The following is a 19,555-nucleotide window of genomic DNA, read 5'->3' as shown; positions in this document are numbered from 1 at the left end:
AGGCATACAAATAAGCTAGGGTGATGCAAAAAAATGCATTTTACACTAACAACACACTTATAACAGTAGAATTGTATTTGATATGGTACTATTATTTACACCATGTTTATTATTACCAGATATGGCATGTGTGTGTGTGTGTGTGTGTGTGTGTGTGTGTGTGTGTGTGTGTGTGTGTGTTAAGGGAGGAAGAAAGTGGAGAGAGAGGGGTGTAAGACAGACCTCTGTTGCTGCAGATCTTGCCATCTGGTGATGTGCATCTCCGCTTGCTCTCCCACGGGGTGATGTCGCACTGGAATTCACATTTGTCTCCATGCCAACCAGCCGCGCAGTAACAGTTTCCACAGTAACACTGTCCATGCCCTGAAAGCAGAATGTGTATAGTGCAAGAGGGAGAGAAAAAGATAGATAGATAGAGAGACATACAGAGAGAGAGAGACAGAGACAGATAGAGAGAGAGAGAGAGAGAGAGAGAGAGAGAGAGAGAGAGAGAGAGAGAGAGAGAGAGAGAGAGAAAGAGAACAGGAGTTAAATGGACTGCTTCACTGTTGGTGTTTTTTATACTGTATGTTGCTTGTAAAATGTCTAATCACCAGGCATAAAATATGTATTGTGCATTTTTGTGTGTGGTGGGTGTTTTTGTGTATGTGTTTCTGTGTATGCCATTATTATGGCTAGTCATTAATTGCATACAGGGCACATTCTAGGTTTATTAATTAAATGCTGTGGAACATTTTAATGACTTTCTTTTCTCCATAAAGCACCATTCAGGAGAAATGTAATGTGTTTTCCAAATGAAATTAGGCGGTGGTTAATTAAAGTGGACATCCAGGGACTGCACACCCAGAGGGAGCGTTTATGAGTTACCTACCAACCTGAGGTCAATGAGCAACACCAGGTTCATTCCAATTATATTTCCAATTAAGCCACCAGACAAGTATTAAACCAGCATTTCCTCATACAGAGCACAACTCCGCAAACAGAACTGATAATGCACCAATTTAATAACGAAAAAACGAACTCAACACGTAACTCAAGGAATCAGATTTACTGGATATCCCCTGATCATAAAATCGATAAAAATGAATAAGAACAACTGTAAAAAGTCTTAAGTAAAATAATCTAGTTGAACACACAACATACAGGCTTTCTCCAAACAGATGCATATAACATTTGGAAAGGACTATTCTTTAACTTCAATGGCTTCTTTCTCACTTATTGTTGCTTTGGGAGTACTGGTACGTTGCTGTGTATAAAAGCATCTGACAAATGAATAAATGAATACATTTAAATCACCGGCATTCCCTGTCACCCCACGGGTTCGTATCTAAAGGCAGGGCTTTGTCTGGATCCCTCAGCCTTGGCTCTGGACTGCATAATGTGTGTGTGTGTGTGTGTGTGTGTGTGTGTGTGTGTGTGTGTGTGTGTGTGTGTGTGTGTGTGTGTGTGTGTGTGTGTGTGAGTGTGTGTGTGTGTGAGCATGTGTGTGTGTATGTGTGTGTGTGTGTGTGTGTGTGTGTGTGTGTGTGTGTGCGAATGTGTGTGTGTGTGTGTGTGTGTGTGTGTGTGTCGGGGAAGAGGGAGCTTGGGGGGGTGCATACCTCCACACACCTCTCCAGACTCCTCGTCCAGGCACTCGCTGTCGTCGCACTCGCAGTAGCGCCCGCTGATCAGGCCCTTGCCGTCGGGGTCCTGGCACACACAGCTGCCGCAGTGACAGGAGCCTGCCGGGCACACACATGGGGCTTCAGATAGGAGGCACACACACACAATTACATGTATATAAACACACACTCACTCTCTCACACACACACACAAGGGGCTTCAGAGACGACGGGTACCAGCAAGGCCCCCAGCATGTCACAGGGACACACACAGACAAACATACACTCACTCTCTCTCTTCCTCTCTCTCACTCTCACACACACACAAGTGGATGGGCATCCGCATGGCACACAGCATGTCACAGGGACACAAACACACACACACACACACACACATATACATAAATACAAACACACACTCACTCTCTCTCTCTTTCTCACACACACACATACAAGCAGATTGGCACCCGCAAGGCACACAGCATGCCGCACATCACAGGGGCACATACACACAAACATGTGTACACATGCAGGCAAAACAATGTTGTACTTGCATGTGGATACACACACACACACACACACACATGTGCAAAGAAACACACACACAAACACACTTACTCTCCCTCCCCATTTCTCTGTCACTCCTCTTTCTCTCTCCCTCTCTCTCACACACACACTTCCTTTCTGTATGTCTCCCTCCTCCCTCCTCCCCATCTCTCTCTCTCTCCCTCTCTCTCTCTCTCTCTCTCTCACACACACACACACTGTGAAAGACACATGCATATCTGCATGTGCACATCTGACAACCAGCAGGTTCCTCGCAACCCCCCCCCCCCCCCCCCCCCCCCCCCCCCCACACACACACACACACTCCTCCCCTCCACCTCCCTGCCCCAGTTTATTATATATTTTCTCAGTCTTTACGATGAAACGGAACTGTATTTTAAAAGAAACAATTCAACAAAAATCGCATGTAACACATTTTTTTCAGTAAAGCAAACAACATTTCTGATATAATCTATCTCCACATTGGCACAGACTCATTGAAGATTTATCTTTTAACAGTGACTCACCACCTATGACAGGCTCTGTTTGGGTCGTGGAACATAACACGACAGACAGGCTGAGGGAGAGCAGCAGAGCTTCCTTCTGTCTCCTCCAAATTGCCCAGTCTTCACAGTCTGACCTCTAATATTTATCTCCAATAGATTTACACTGAATTGATTCTCAAGAAACACGGAATAAAGCGTGTGCCGTAACAGTTCAATACGGAGCACGTCTTTTGGTCTCCAATTATGGGATGATTCCGTGCTTTACAGGACAGTTGTCAACCCTTAGACCAGACAGCCCTGCTGTGCCACAGAGGTTATCCACAGGTGGCCCCCCCAGCGCCCGCGGCCACCATGTCAACAGGGAGTCAGCCGCACGACATCAAGAGATGTTGGGGCCAGGGACCGGATTAGAGCCTGAGGCTATCCGAGAAGGGAGAGCGGGATGGTGTGTAGTGTAGGGTTTATGTATTTATATTCGATATGTGGTGAAGAGAGGGGTGCAAGTGTATGTGTTAGTGTGTGTGTGAGAGTGTGTGTGTGTGAGAGTGTGTGTGTCTGAGTGTGAGTGTGTGTGTGTGTGTGTGTTGCCTGGGGTTGACAGGTCAAGAGGGGGTGGAGGTGTGTGTTAGGATAAAGTCACATGGTAGGGAAAGAACTGACTGACAGGTGGGGCTTTAGTGATGTGACCACCTGTGGCTAACTGGGTAAGAGTACACTGGTCCTAGCATCCTGTTCTAGCATCCTGGCAGGTGGGCCCCCTATGGGAACAGACAGAGGCCTATAAGCTGGATTGCTTGCCACATGTCTGCCCTGAGGAAAACCAGTGTCATTTAGAAAGCCATTTTTGTATTGCAATTCTGCTTGGATTTAAACAGCCAACCAAACTCTGGGACCTTCCCTGTTTCATAAGTGTGTGTGTGTGTGTGTGTGTGTGTGTGTGTGTGTGTGTGTGTGTGTGTGTGTGTGTGTGTGTGTGTGTGTGTGTGTGTGAGTATGTTTATCTCTTATCTTTTTTTTCTTTAAAATCTATTGATTTTATGACATTAATTTGCTGCCTCTATGAAGTGCCCATTTAAATAAGATATATTATTTATTACGTATGTGTTCATATGTGCTTTGGAGGTGTACTTCCTGGGGTCGGTGGAAAAGGGGGTGCAGGTATGCGTGTCTCTGTGTGTGGGAGTGACTGTATGTTTCTGGCTGTGTATTCACACGGAGTGGCTGTATGTTTGTGGCTGTGTATTCACACGGAGTGGCTGTATGTTTGTGGCTGTGTATTCACACGGACTGGTTACACACTGTCTGGAGGGCATACTAAGGGTTGTCAGTTGAACAGGAGGAGCAAGTTTATTGTGTACGTGTTTGTGTGTGCTTGTGTGTGTGTATCCTGTACGTGTGTGTGTGTGTGTGTGTGTGTGTGTGTGTGTGTGTGTGTGTGTGTGTGTGTGTGTGTGTGTGTGTGTGTGTGTGTATGGGGGAGTACATGTATTAAAGAGGAGATGAGTGGAGAGACAGAGGGGGGCAGCATGGTTGACAGGTGGAACAGAAAGGGACTTAGATGAGGAGGGGTAGAATTGAACGGATTTGAGGTAGAAAAGAGAGGATGGGGGAACTGATAGTTGGATGGGGGTGTGGATGGAGAGAAGCTGACTGGGTGGAGTGTGTCGGTGTGGGGCCTCACCTGCGTTGGAGCACACCACCCCCTGTGGGTTTCTGCACAGGTCTTTGCTCTTTCTGTTGGACAGGGTGCACTGCTCCTGGTACTGACAGGCCTCGCCAAACCAGTCCTCATCACACTCACACTTCCCACAGTCACAGGTGCCATGACCTACCGAGCACAGGATTGGAAAGAGATGAATGATGTGTATGTGCGTGCGTGCACACACACACACACACACACAAACACACACACACACACACACACACACACACACACACACACACACACACACACACACACACACACACACACAAAGCCACTCTAATACATACAGTGCATTATTCATCCACACACATAAACCCAATCACACAGACACTGCAACACAAGCATACACCCAAAAACATGTAACACCCCCTCACATAAGCACACACTCACACACCATTTTTGTGTAGCAAAAGTTCTTTTGTGTTCCAAAGTGCTTTAGTCAAGGCAAATAGACTGATAATACATTTAGACAAGAATGAAAGGAAACAAAAGAAAATAAAGAACTAAAACAAATAAAAGGGAATAAAAGTAAAAAGAATAAAACAAAATTACACAAAAACAAATACTAAAAAACAAAATACAAGAACCACATTAAAAGTGATGTATGAGTAAATCAATAAAATACAATGAAAGACCAGAAAGTGAAAATGAGATCAAATGAAAATAAATATATTGACGCAACCATAAAAATAGATAAGCCAACCAAATAAAAACATCAATAGAGTAAAACACAATAAAAGACCAACTATTTCAAATTAAGACCCAATGACTGTATATACTGTAGAGGTGGACAGGGTGTTGTCTCCATAAAGTGAAGTAACCACAGGTCTAGCACCCCTGATGGTGGGCTGTAGTACAATGTGTTCCTCCAGCCATCCCCATGTGTTTCAATTACAAGGTAGCCTATTCTCCATGTCACTTTTCCCGCCTCAGCTGCCTTTCCATTGACAGGGTATAATTCAAACAGTTAGTTTTCCCTATGCTAATATCTGCACATTTTTATATTTCTCCCCCAGGAATTAGTTGTTAAAACGTTATTCTACTATATCGTAAGAAGGTGTGGATGTACTTGGAAATTAAGTGAAATGAAATCAGAGCTAATGTTAGCAATCCGATAAATAATCCTAGCATGAATGATGTGACGAGGTGCATGTACACCTAGAACATCATCAAACGCTTACCAAAATATTGTGTCTATCTAGCCAGATATGCCTTTACTTCTGTGAGACAAAGTTAATGTTTTTCCACTGAGACATAAAGTGATCTTGTCAGCATACAGTCAGCATTAAGCTACCGTATAACTGGTGCTTCGCCCATTTCTGCTCCTAGTGATAATCGGTGAAGGATGAGAGGCTGGTCTACACCACTGCTAGTTTGTAATATTGTAATTAACAGAGGATGTCATCAGTACTGACCACAACGATCCTATCAGATCAATAAGAGGCAAACCACTCAAGTGCTTTCCCCCTTAGCCCAATGCAATGCTCCAACCTCCCAATCAACACTCTGTGGTCCACTGTACCGAGGCAGCAGTCAGGTCTAAGAGGACTAAGACGGAACAGCCCTTTGAGTCAGCAGTGAGCAGCAGATTGTTGGTAACTAGCAGGAGTGCAGACTCAGTGCTGCGCATGGCACAAAAACCAAGATTGGCAAATGTCAAGGATCCTATCCTCGGTCATATAATCTTGTAATTGATTAAAAACAGCCTTCTCAAGTATTTGGGGTAAAAATGGAACCTTAGAGATAGGTCCTAAACTTGACGGAGGATCAGGAACCAGGTTGGTCTTTCTAAGAAAAGGCTGCACCACAGCGTCTTTAAAATGTATTAGTACACCTCCCGAGGCCAATGATTTGTTTATGATGTTGAGGACAATTCTACGCACAACCTAAAATACTTCTTTTAAAAAGGCGAGAGGAAATCAAATTTGTACGGCATGTTGTTGGTTTCATGTGAGACACCAGGTCAGTGAGGCAGGATAGTGACGAGACATTCAGATGATCCAGAGTGGAGGAGACACTTAATATACGCCGACAACCAGTGGCTGAAAGTGATAATGACAATCTTATCCCATTACATTTTACAACAAAGTTATATTTTTAAATCATTGCTGGAGAATTAAGAGGAAGTTGCGCAACACGCAGGAGGGTTTAGAAAATGATCACGTGTTAAACAGTAACCTAGACCCTGGTGATTCTGACACAATATCTGCCAGGTATTTCTAGCTTTTTTTGACAGGATTCTGATAGTTCATCTAGCAGTCATGCATGATATTACAAGACACCTGCAATCTATCCTTTTAGATAGGTATTTAAATAGGTATTCAGAAGGTATTGACTGTTTGGAGGAGAGCGAGAAAACACTTAAAATGCAGGTGCAGGGGGCCTCATGGTCCAGTAATGTGAAAATAAGAGGAGCACCAAATGAAGGCTCATAGATGGAGCCCCCGGGTTCAATAATACATTGATTTTGTCATTAGTTCCAGATTTGGGTGGGATTTTGGAGACGGGGTGAAGGACAGGGTGATCTACAAACCATTAATACTTTCCACGGCTCTGTGCACACTGGGAGGGATACCCCATTAAATGAAGAAGTGTGTGTGTGTGCCTGTGTAATGGTTTGTGAGAGTGTGTATGTTATGTATGTGTGTTTGTATCCAGGTGTGTGTGTGTGTTTGTTTGTTTCCAGGTGTGTGTGTGTGTGCGTGTGTGTGTGTGTGTGTGTGTGTGTGTCTGTGCATTCCAGCTATAAGGAGACAGATCTTTTCATACTGAAGAGCAAACTGTGATATCCACACATTTTCTGGGGCTCAAATCTTTACCATTAATGTCAAGTGCATTCACAACGTGTACAATTCAATCAAGTGACAGCTAAATAAACCAAAAGCCATCACATTGCATTTTTGAAGCCTGCAGATTACAGGATTTCACATTTCCATGCTGATCTCTCCGGGTTAACGATATTCAAATCCGCCGTTGTGTTGTGGCGAGGAAGAAAAAACAGGAGCATTCAAAAGCGCTGTGACACATTCAAAGAGGTTCTCAGGTCGAGCCAAGGGGAGAGAGAGAAAGCCAAATGCTGAGAATAGCGGGCAGAAGTGGGGATGCGCCATCCATGAAACAGGGTCAGGCTAATGTGCTTAAATGCTTCCGACACCAGAAGACACTTAATTGACAGTGAGAAAAGACTTTAATCCGACCCAATCAAAAGGGCTGAGACCCCACCCCCTCCACCTCTCTCGTTATGAACTGATTATGCAACGTGACAAGGCAGAATGATGAGAGAGAAAGAAAGAAAGAAAGAAAAAAGGCGAAAGGTGCAGATTCCACCGTTCTCCCAAAATTCTCCCAAAGGAACAGTGAGCTCAGCGCATCTTTTCCCCTCCTCCTCTTTCCTCTCTCTCTTTCTCGCATTGCTTCCCATCATCAAAATACAGCATGCTCTCATCTGTCCAATTGTCGTCTTCCCTCTGCAGTCTTTTTTTAGACAGAAAAGCACAATGCACTTTGTGTGGACAATGCACTTGCTACAACAAGCTGATCAGTCTTAATCATCTCCATAGAAGTAAAGAGGAAGGGAAAACTAAATGCATCCAGGTGAATCATCCCATTTGAAGACATGTCATAGAACACATACATCCACACGTTTAGCGGAGGTCTCCTGTGGCGTCCTCAATCACTCCCTTGTCTAATCCATCATGTAAATTTGATGTCCACTTTACAAGGCTATCCATTAGTCTTGAACGGCGGTCTTGCTTTCCCAGCAGATCTCGTTATTGAAGTGAAGCTGGTGGCTAATGCGCAGATTTATGTTGCTTTTGTATTATCAAAGACAAGCGTAAATTGGACTAATCATAAATTGCATGTCACAGGTTTATAATCTTAATGGTTGCAATTCAATTCACAGCTTGGCTGGATGTGTCAGCAACAGAATCGATACTATTTTCCTCCCGGCGATTTTCATAAAAAAGGGTTTAGAAATGCTTTGTTTTATAGATTACTGACAAAGTAGGTAGAAAATGAAACCGCAGAGTACTCATCACTCCGAAGAAGTTTTTGATTTAACTATGGTGATCACTGTCTTTAATTAGAAACCCCCTCGAACCATCACATTATGGTTGATTGAAGGATACCAAATATGTCTCGTGTTGCCATTGGCCTATCCAAGCAAATGTATGGCCCCACAAGCCTGACTTGACAGATCGTATGGGTATACACACTGAATGCGGGCAGAGGACCCTCAAGCAAAATACATATATGGAATGAAGCATTTGTTTACCTAGTAGTGCCTGAAAAATATTTTGGTTCAAATATGGCCATCCGTGTATGGAAACATACTCAACCGCAGAACCACATGAAGTGGTGTCTATGTGTTTACCCTGGACAGTCAATGCCAGCTAATGATTTCATTTGTTTTATATACTCCCAAAGCTCTGGGATGTTGACACGGCATAGCTTCCAACACCTTCCAACACTACTCTTCTCATATTCCCTCCATTACACTATAATGAAATGAAAAAAAAAAAAAACGTTCCATATTCAGGAGAGCACCCTGACCATATTGTGTGAGAATATAAATCCTGTGCTCTCGGTCTCCTCACACCCGGCTCTCTCTACAGCTGCCCTGGAGTGTGCTCATAATGACTATCTGATGCTAGGTGCTGATCTGAAACGCAGAGACAATCAGGCAGACGAGTTAATTGGGCCCTCTCGTCCCCCTCCAGAGGCAGCGTGGGGGCCCTGCTGCTGTCCACCGCGTCTCCGCTTGCCTGCCTGCCTCCTGGGCTGTAATCTACAACAGCTCCAGGCTATCTGTGGCTTTCTGGGACTGTCTCTCTTTTTTCTCTCTCTCTTTCTCTGTCCCCCTCACTCTTTCTCGCTGCCCCTCTTCAATCTCTGTCTTTGCTAGGAAAGTCTGTTGCTGTCGAGGGTCATCTCTCTTTTTCTCTCTCTCTTTATCTGTCCCTCCTTCTTTCTCTCTCTCCCCCTTTTTTCTTTGCTAGGGCTGTCTGAGGCTGTCGAGGGTCGCCTCTCTTTCTGTCTCTCCCTCCCTCTTTCTGTCTCTACCTCTTTCTCTCTACCTCTCTCCCTCTTTTTCGTTTTCCCACCCCTCCTTTGATCAAGGAGAGGGACAGCAAAATCACTGGCCTTCGTGGCCACATGAATCACACTAAACAGCTGTGAAACTAATTAATAGGTGATGTCCCTTGCTTAGATGTGGTGTAGATAGTGCAGCAATGAGTCATTTTGTTTTGCTAATTTCAGGGTTGGACTGTGATTCACGTCCATGTTTATTTATTCATTTATATGTTTATTTTTAAGGCAACTGTGACACACACCAAACACCATCAAATAAATTGATGGTGACGAGGCTGTACACATCATTCTTATATTGCCTGGCTACACAGTCATTGTATTAATGTGTGCACTGTATCACCCGAGATAGTACCCCTAACGTCAATAAAACTACAGCCCCACTAAAAGGTCTGCTGGGAGGAAAATCTATGATTAGTTATGATCAAAGCCATGGAAAACATTTATTTGCGACTGCAATGTATCATGGGGAACCACTAAAGAATCACAGTACATACAACCAGTGTGGAGTTAGGTGTTTTACGCGAACCGGTTTCATATCATTCTTTAAGAAAAGCATAATTTCAAGACTGTTGCATGACATAGCAAAATAACCTGAATTCAGAAACCTGGGACAAGTATCATATGCTGGAGCAGAGACAAATACTGCAGTGAAAAAGGACTTTGGCAAATCTTAAGGACTACTTATCAGTTATATATTAAAATCCGTTCATTGCAAAAGGTGACACGTTTACGATTGGTCCATATTGAATTACATATGGACTAATAATTAAAGCAGTGGCCTTATGCGTCCAGTGGAAAATTCAATCTAGATGTTATCTGCCTCAACCAAACACCATCAAATGATTCCTAAATCTCCATGCATTTAATACGGAGAATGGCCACAGACTTCAAAAGTGGCAATTACACGTCGATACAGGTCTGCTATTAGTCTGTGCTGTAGAATAGATTGATCTGATTATCTTACAACACATAAAGATGACAGAATTATAATACATTCCCTAAACAGCCAAGATTAACAACTGTTGGCATATTCTATTATAGTTTTATTGCAAATTAGAAACATTGTGAATATCAATCAGATAGTTGAAAAATCCTCTGCAAAACACTAACCACGTTTTTCCTGCTTAATAACTGAAACATAGACAATGGATTGGCTGTGAGGTAATTTGCGGCCTGGTGCTTGGAATTTATTTTCTTGATGATGACATTTTTCTTTCCATTTCGGGGGTTTGTTTAGCCAGTGCCATATATATTTATATATGTCTAAAACAAGGCTGATTTCAATAGGCAATTATCCCTCGTTGCGATTCTCTTATTTAGTGATGTCAGGCGTGAAATGATTGTGCGGCAGGCCAGGTTCTGCATGAGTGAAGAGCGAGACACCTGTCTGGGGTAATAACTCTCTCTGCCACGCTCACAGCCAGGGCACAAAGGTGGAGGTGGCGGACGAGGAGGCGCAGGGGAAGAAAGGGAAGGGAAGGAGGCTAAGACAAACTTACCCTCTGCCAACCACTCTGTGCTAAATTAGACTCCAGTCGCCCACCAAGGCAGGAGAATTACATTGCTGCATATTTAAACACACACACACACTGGAAAGAAAGAGTCAGAAGCAGGAGAGGTGTTATGCCGGCTGGCTGATGATCCAGGGCTTCCACTGGGCTATGGAACGTATTGCACGACCAAACCGAGTGAATGTCTGCCTCGGTTAATGGAGGGTGACATTTAGGGTCTGGTGTTGGTGCTCCATAAGTTCCAGGCTGTATTTCAGATTGCGCTGTTAAAGAGGCATTTATACCGTCCACAGGGATGGCGTAATAGGATTTATTGGTGGTTTCTTAGCTCCTGCAGAAAGGAGAAAGCCAGCCATACGGAGCACTCCAGTCTGACTCCAGCGTCTCGGATTTCAGAGTGAAGAGCTATTTATTGAGCCCAGTTAGTTCACTACTGTACTGCCCGTGGTTAGACCCCAAGAGATTACGGCCTTGAAGGTATGTCATTTGTCAGTGTATTGATGTAACCCCTTTGCTTTTAAGCTGCCTGGTAAAACCACAAGCGCACCCCATCCCAATCAGTCAGTGTTTACACACAAACCATATATCAGCCTGACCCCATGAGAATAGTGAACACTTCAACTAACCCAACCAGAGAAATCCATTAACTTTTTAAAACTAAAACTGTGCTCCTTGTCTCTGGAGCTGGGCAAAGATACACACACAATAAAAGCAAAACTGATTCAACTAAGTGAGGCCATAAATTAAACTTATTAACTTCCAGAGTCACAGAGTCGCAGTACAACATCCTATTCTGGCACAGAATTTGACTCAGACACTCTTTGTGACCAACCAGTTTACCAGGATATGCCTTGATGGTCTTTCCAAACAGCCTGCACTTAAAGTAAATGAGTATAAGACGACCAGCTCTTCTTTGTCTGCTGTAAAAATTAAATGGGACAAATGTAATCTGAGAGACAATAGAAAGACAAAAAAAGACATCAAGAGAGTGTGTATAAGTGTGTGTGTGTGTGTGAGAAAGAGAGAGGTAGAGAGAGAGAGACAGAGACAGACAGAGAGCCCACAGGGAGACTAGCCAGTTGGCAGTCGACTGGCCACTCTGTGAAAGGAGCAGGATGCCACCAACGTGCCTGATGCCTCAGATGCAGCCTGAGCCGGACACAGCACCCAAGAGACAAGAAGACAGACTGAGTTTATGAACTGAGCAGTTTATGGATCTCTGAGTGCTTTCTAAAAAGCAAAGACTCATGACGTGCTGATGCCAGGGACGTTTGAAATTCTCTGGTATTAATCAATAAAGCCCATCTGCAATAAAGACCTTCTCTACCACACCCACCATCTACCCTTAATACGAACACCCACCCTCTACCCTTAATAAGAACACCCACCCTCTACCCTTAATAAGAACACCAACCATCTACCCTTAATAAGAACACCAACCATCTACCCTTAATAAGAACACCCACCATCTACCCTTAATAAGAAAGAGAAAAACAGAGTTTTTGCATCACTGCCTTCTCCTGGACAGGAGGCAGACATTTTTAAAATATCCCTCTACAAATGACAAATCCCAACATTGTCTACTGTCGTCATTATAAAGACATATGAGCCGGTGAATGTGATAAAAGTCTCTGAGATACTCAGGGAACTGGAGAAAGTCTGAGTCACTGTGCTTCTCTAACATCCAACTCCAGGCTGCTGGCCAGAGGTGAGGTGCTCTAGTGTTCCAGCAGGAGCTCGGCACTCAGACCTGAGCTGTCTGTCTGTGAGTGAAGCACTGTGTGTGAGAGAGAGAGAAAAAAGTGAAAAAGGACGAGAGAGAGGAAGGAGAGAGAAAGCTGAAAAAAAGAGGAAAGAATGAAAACTTCCTCATGGTCCATTTAAAAGCAGAAATATCCTGAGAGGAGGGGGGGAGAGAGAGATCAAAAACGGGTAGGGAGGGGAAAAAATGCCACGTCTCTGCAGAAGCAGTCAGAGTGAAAACAGAACCCTTGAGAGGAAGAACAGTCTCCGCATGGTAGAGAGGTTATGGGGAAGAACTCCACCGGGCAGCCCAATCACACGGCTCCATGTCCCACTACCCATTCCATTGTTTTTTTTTCACGTATTTTTTTATTTATTTTTTGCTTTCTATTTCAATCTCAAAACCTCGACTGGCATGACCCATTTCTGCATTTGTAGTGTCAAAGCATTTACAAACCTCGTAAGAACAGTACGTATGGAGTATTCCAACAAAAAAACACTGAAGGTCACTCAGTTAGAAGTTTTTTTTCAAGAGTGCAGAGTAAAAAGGCAAATAAAAAGGCTGTTGTGAAAAGAGAGAGCACAATACTATACGGTCTGGGAGGTGATCTGGTTGAAGGACAAGAACTGAGTTAAATACCAGGTGATGCACACACAGCTGGTGGACAGCTGTAGCTGCAGCTGCTAATGTCACCTTTCTGAAGAGAGCTTCTTAAAGTGCTCTATTTTAAAGGCTAGTGAGCCAGAACCCATGGGCAGTGAAAGAACCGTAGCTAACACTTTGATTTCTGGGAAATCCCAGTGTTACATAAGACATTACAGAGGAGACCAACTCCAGGTACAAAGAACAGGCACTTTAGTATTATACACACTGAAAAGTACCTGGGCATGGCCAACTGTACCAACCTCAGTTCAAATGCATGTGCATTTGGTGCATAAGACTAAGAAAGTACATCAAAATACTTGAACTGCCTGAACATGACTGACTTCAGACAACCTTACATGTTTTACTGCAAATAACTACGACAACTTCTTCAGGAACTTGCTGAACATTATTGTGCTCTTAAAACAACTGAATATGTTGTTGTGTTTACTCTAAGTACTTTCCCACCCTGCAGTGTATTAGGAATATTTAAGGCAGCAGTACGCAGGCTACTACCGGCCTGTACCATTTTCCCAAGTATAGTTTTGTAGATCTTGTCATCCACACAATTCATTTCAATGGAATACGGTCATCTGAAGGAAGTGTCATTCCTGCTAGTCACTTTGACTACTCATTAGGGGCTTTATGCTGGGTTTTTGGTAGTAAGCTTGGCCCAAGGTTAGATGTATTGACATAACTGACACAGAAGCTCTGGGGAAAATGTCTCTAGGTCTCTCCTGGGCTCTGTGAAAACAGGAGCCTGCAAAAGTGAGTAGCAACCCAGCCTGCCAGCTGTTCTTCATCCATACAACACATTGAGATGGCTATGGGTGGGACACAGTCACCCACTGTCTCAGAGTGTGACAAACGTTACATCACTCACAGCAGGTTTTAGTTAAAACAATAAGCTACTGCTACAAAGGCCACATGATAGATATGGTGTTGTGACTTATTTACACAAAGCGCTAAACAAAGTTCATACTGTTGCCTGATCAAAGTGAGAGCAGAATGTTCTCCATGCTCACACCTCTCCTAACTACGAAATACACAAGCGAACCTAAGGCCATTCTGGAAGCAATAATGTGCCATTTGATTTGACTGATACTACAACTCAGTGGTGGTATGGCAGGGTACACAACCCTGATGAATAGGCTCTAAACCGAGACATGGCATGGGACCTGGTGTGTGTGAGCCAAACACGTTTTCAGGATTTGACAAATTTGACAAATTCCCACTGTTAGATGCTCGTATGAAAGATATATGGGAAGTGCCAACATTTAAATATATTGGCCAAGTCAGGTGTTGGTGGGTTGTATACTCTTTTGACGAATGTTCACTGCTAAATGCTAATATGGTTTGCAGCAACGTGACATCAGCAGGATACCCACTGAGATGCATTTTATTGCCCATGACAAATATGGGACGCGGTGTGTGTGAGCCAAACTTTTTCAGGAGAGGCAGAAGTGGCGTGTGTTCTCCCCTGCTAGAGCAGAGGCAAAGCCTCCTGACTGAGCTGTGAGAGGAAAGGTTTGGACAGCCAACGGATGACTCCAGAGCATCTGAAATGTTGTGGATCGTACACACACACACACACACACACACACACACACACACACACACACACACACACACTCTCACACACACTCAAACACACACACACACACACACACACACAGAGAGATGAACACACAAACAGATAGATCTGGTTGCCGCAGGTTGGGAACCGCAGTGCAGAACATGCTGAAATGCTGTCTTTCCTTTGTCATGTTAAATTACCACACGAAGCACAGCAGAGATGCTAGGGGAAAGCTACATACATTATACGGTCGGCATAATAACACAAGACACGTACACGCCGTAAGTACCCACATTGTACAGATAACAATAGCAGTGGCATCTAATTCTTCTTTTAACATGTCAACGTGAGCCAAATTGCCTACTTTGCCTCCAACTAACTAATGGTTGCCATCTGGCAGCAAGAAGCGATGTGCTGTGATTTCATCTCAATAGGTACTAAATAGCCTTGACATTTTGTGGGGGGAAAAGGAGAAAAAAAGAGAAAAAGAAGAAAAAGTCTGGCTCCAGATGTGACCCCCATGCGCAGCGGAAGGAGATGAGAGTGAAACTGTTATCAAGAAGCGTCGAAACTCTCACACACACACACACACACACACAATCATACACAGACATACACACATCGTGCACACACACATCCAACATATACAGATCACATATACACACACAAGCACACACACACAGAGAGAGAGACACACACACACACACAGAGAGAGAGACACACACACACGCACACACACACAGACCCACACAAACACACAGAGGTCCTTCTAAAGCTAATGAGCTTTTCACAGGCTTCACAACCTGTCTGTGCAAATACATCACTCATCCCATGTGCACATCCACCGGAAAGCTTCGACGCTGACATCACCATGGATATAAAAAAAAGGAAAGAATAAACTGTAGATGGAACCAAATGAATCTGGGTGGGCTGAAATGGAATGAAACCAGAGTGGAATAGCTATGTCAAATCTGTCGGCCTGTGTTTGTCATGTCTGTCCGTGACTCTAAAGCGAAGCGCGTTAAAGGACAGTCATGCCTTCATATGTGATTTCGTCTCATACAGGAATGCTTAAAGGTGTGAAAAGGCCCGATTGCGATGGTTATAGGGTGTGAACACGGTGCCAAAGGGGATCCAGATTAGCTTCATGCCTTCAGGGTTTACTGTGGGACTGTGGTTCCATAATCCCTAAATGCCTGGCATTTTCTACAAGGCCAATGATATAATATTTACAAATAAATGCCCATCTACACTGTATGTCTAAAATGTGTATGAAATGAGCAAGAAGACTGTAATGATATAGTGAGTCATTTTTATATATTTCACTTTTGCCAATCCATTCTGCTAAGAGCTAATCAGCTATTTGCCTTTACCCTTTTCAAGCAAGACATGGCATCTTCTGTACATTATGTTTATGCTATGTTTTTTTTTTTATTGTTGTTTGAGAGGAAATGCTTGGAATGTTTTGGAATGTTACTGTCTGTCTGTGTGTTTGTGAGCATGCACACATGTGTGCTTACCCCCCCTTTTGCAAGTTCTTTCTAGAAGTAAAAAAATAAATAAAGAAAAAATCAACACCACCTCAGTTATATCACCCACCAGAGCAGGTCTTGCCGTCATATGTTGCGCAGACCCAGTCGTGGCAGTCGCACCGAGGCCCGTAGAACTTCCCCGGGTCAGTGACTTGACATATGCAGACGCCGCAGTCACACTCCCCCCTCCCGCTGCAGATCAGGCCATCTGGAGTCCTGCAGCGTCTCTGTGAGGCTTCGGACGAGAGCCTGCACCCCCCTCCAACCTGCCTGAGGAGGACGAGGAGAAGAGGAGGAGGAGGAGAAGAGGAGGAGGAAGAAGAGCAGAGTGCTTATATATCCTCCACTTAATTCAAGCGGTAACACCAAATTTAATTCACCTGTTGGCGCAGCTCCCTGCTCTCCTAGTGGGGGCATGGTAAGAGCATTGCCAAGGTTAGGAGGGCACAAATCCCGAAGAATGTGTACCCTCTCGGATACTTTTATGAAAGACATATGGTAAACATCAGCAATGTCAGTATATTAGTAGAGTCAGTTGTATGTGGGTTGTTTGTTCTTTTTGACAAATTCCCACTGCTCAATGCTCGTATGAAAGATTCCCCTGAAGAGCAAACATTTAAATATATTGGCCAAGTCAGGTGTTGGTGGGTTGTATACTCTTCTGACAAATGTTCACTGCTAAATGCTAATATGGTCTGCAGCAACCTGGCATTAGCAGGATGCCCAGTGAGTTTTATTGCCGTGACAAAACTGCATACACTCGTCTGCTAAGACACCAAGAGCTTATTTAAGGGTCTTACAATGCAGCATGGGCTTCGTTTTACTGCAGACCTTTAAAAGTGGAGAGTTTCCCTTTAAGACAGAGCACATTTGAGGTGCATTGTGACTGGAAACACCATCCTAATGACAACCAGACTCTCCCTCTCTGGGCTGTAAATCTCTTTTTGGCAGAGGAGAAGCCCTGGTTGAAAGTCTTGGATATTGATGGATTCTCTAACATCATAGCTAATTTCTCAAACTATTCATATCATATTTGAAGTATTAAAATATTCTATTTCAGTTCCTCTGTGAGTTATTGATTTTTCATTTCTAAACCAAAATGTCTGAGAGTTTTGTTTTTGGAGAACTTTGAAGATAAAGTGGAAATGTCAGATAGCAAACCATAGAGAACCACTTAGAGAAAACGGCAACACCCACATGTTACACACATCAAACTATGTTCTTGTTGTTCTACACTGGATGTCTGCAGACCATGTAGCCAACTTGTTACACAACAGCTGCATATCTATTGACAAGCTAATATGTTTGTATCAGTAATATTTATGAGCAGCTTTTTTATAAAAAAAAAAACTTCTGGTCAGTAAATAATTGACTCCATCAGTGCAGTTGTATAAAGAAGCCTGGCCTTACACACAACACATGTATGAGCAACAGTTTTACTTGAACCTCAGTATAGGAATATCAAGTTAAATCTAAGTGTGTGAACAGGCCAAATAACAAGACTCTGGGGGAAGAGGATGACTGTTATTCTCCGTCCATTCAAAACAAACAGCCGTCTATGTGATCTATCCCTCCACCACCCAGGAGCAACTGTGGAATCTCCTCCGATAGACATTCCACTCTCTGCTTTCCTCCAGCTGGACTTTGGGCTTATGGGGCAGTAAAAAAGAACTGCTCCACAAAAGGGGAAAAATAAAGAGTGTTCAAAAACAGATAACCCATTTCATGAACGTTTGGAATACACTTAAAGATTGAACCAAACATTCACATCAGACCATCATATCGGTATATTATTTTTACATTTCCATCGATAAGTATCCCCCTAAAAAAACAAACATAAAAAAATAAGGTCTGACATATATATGGAAATGGCCATTGCTCAACACCAACCAATCCCAAAATACTGAGTTCATCATTACATAACGACAAAAACATAATAATTTGATTTACTAATGGTTTCAACATTTCGCCCTGATTCACCAGTAAATGGATACCCAGGCTCTGCAGGCTGAGAGGGTACACGCTGTGGTGCACCTGCTCACACAGCCCCAAAACAGTTAAGTCAATCCTTCTCTTCCCTCTCCCTGTTTACTGTGCGCACCCCTTTTTAACAGCTGTCGCAGCCTCGCCGCCCGGTAAACACTAGCCGAGCTAGACTCTGAAAAGCTTCCTGTAAGGACACCTCAATAACTGGGTTACAGAATCTCTAGACTTACTATGAAGGGCAGTCACAAGAGAGTCTGAGTGGCTTTGTGTGTCGTCGAGACACCGGTGTAACCTGAGCCACATTAAAAAAAGGCTAGTTTTACTGTAGCAAGGCACACAGAAATGGGACAGTGGATTCCTGCCAAATTCAGAGCACGTTAGATTGTTCAAGTGAAATCTCTCCGATAGGTGAAAGGAGTTGTTGCTTCTGTGTTGCTCATGCAACATACCCTTCTAGTGAGTCACTTGAATGTATACTTTTTTGTCAGGGGAAGTATTTGGAGAAGAAAATAGCTTCACGGCGGGGTAATCACTATCAGAAAAAAATATAACAAGCCTTCCCTGTGACTAAGACTAAAATAAAAATCACTGACACCAAGCAAACATCATGCACACAGAAGCCTAGATGAGCAGAATTCTTGCAGCTCCAGTGTCCAAAAAGTTGAGCCTGTCAGCAGAAAAGAAAAAAAACCTCAGCAGTGCTAAGCAGAGTACAGCCGAGAGAGAGTGAGAGAGGGAGAGGGAGAAAGAGAGGGAGAAAGTTTCTAAACTGATGAGAAAAAACAAAAAAAGCCCACGTAACTCACCTCAGCGATTGCAATAAACTTTCCTCAACAGCTGAGAGCAAAATCAGAAGCAAAGAAACTGAGACAGAGTTCACCAAAGCCTCTGCATGCATGTTTAGATCCCAAAGAAACCTGCAGTGCAATGCCTTCAGGAATTTCTTCTTTTCCAGACAGAGGCAGAGGGGAAGCGGGCTGGCCCAAACCGGCTCAGTCTCTTCTGAGGCCAATAGAACTCTCCATACAAGTGCCTTTGATTAGTCTTGACTTCTGGTACCGTACCGGGGCAGGAGCTGGTGAGAGCTCAGATGGCAACACAATGAACTC

General features: G+C 43.6%; 1 protein-coding gene across 2 annotated transcripts in view; it reads right to left on the bottom strand.

Moving 5' to 3' along the window:
- Window positions 1–19,555, bottom strand: part of itgbl1 (integrin, beta-like 1) — a 69,327-nt gene that overhangs the window by 45,578 nt on the left and 4,194 nt on the right. The window contains exons 1-5 of one of the 2 annotated variants that reach the window (XM_031586748.2): window positions 19,253–19,476; window positions 16,528–16,730; window positions 4,338–4,484; window positions 1,602–1,724; window positions 223–363 (exon numbers count right to left, since the gene is read on the bottom strand). In XM_031586748.2, coding sequence (XP_031442608.1) covers window positions 223–363; window positions 1,602–1,724; window positions 4,338–4,484; window positions 16,528–16,730; window positions 19,253–19,344 — 706 coding nt within the window. In that variant the 5' untranslated portion in view covers window positions 19,345–19,476. Of the gene's footprint in view, window positions 1–222; window positions 364–1,601; window positions 1,725–4,337; window positions 4,485–16,527; window positions 16,731–19,252; window positions 19,477–19,555 lie in introns of those variants that run through there. The other variant, XM_031586747.2, reaches the window with a different exon arrangement.

The sequence above is a fragment of the Clupea harengus genome, chromosome 2 (genome assembly GCF_900700415.2).
Source record: "Clupea harengus chromosome 2, Ch_v2.0.2, whole genome shotgun sequence".
Classification (NCBI taxonomy): domain Eukaryota; kingdom Metazoa; phylum Chordata; class Actinopteri; order Clupeiformes; family Clupeidae; genus Clupea; species Clupea harengus.
This window is presented reverse-complemented; position numbering and strand designations above follow the sequence as displayed.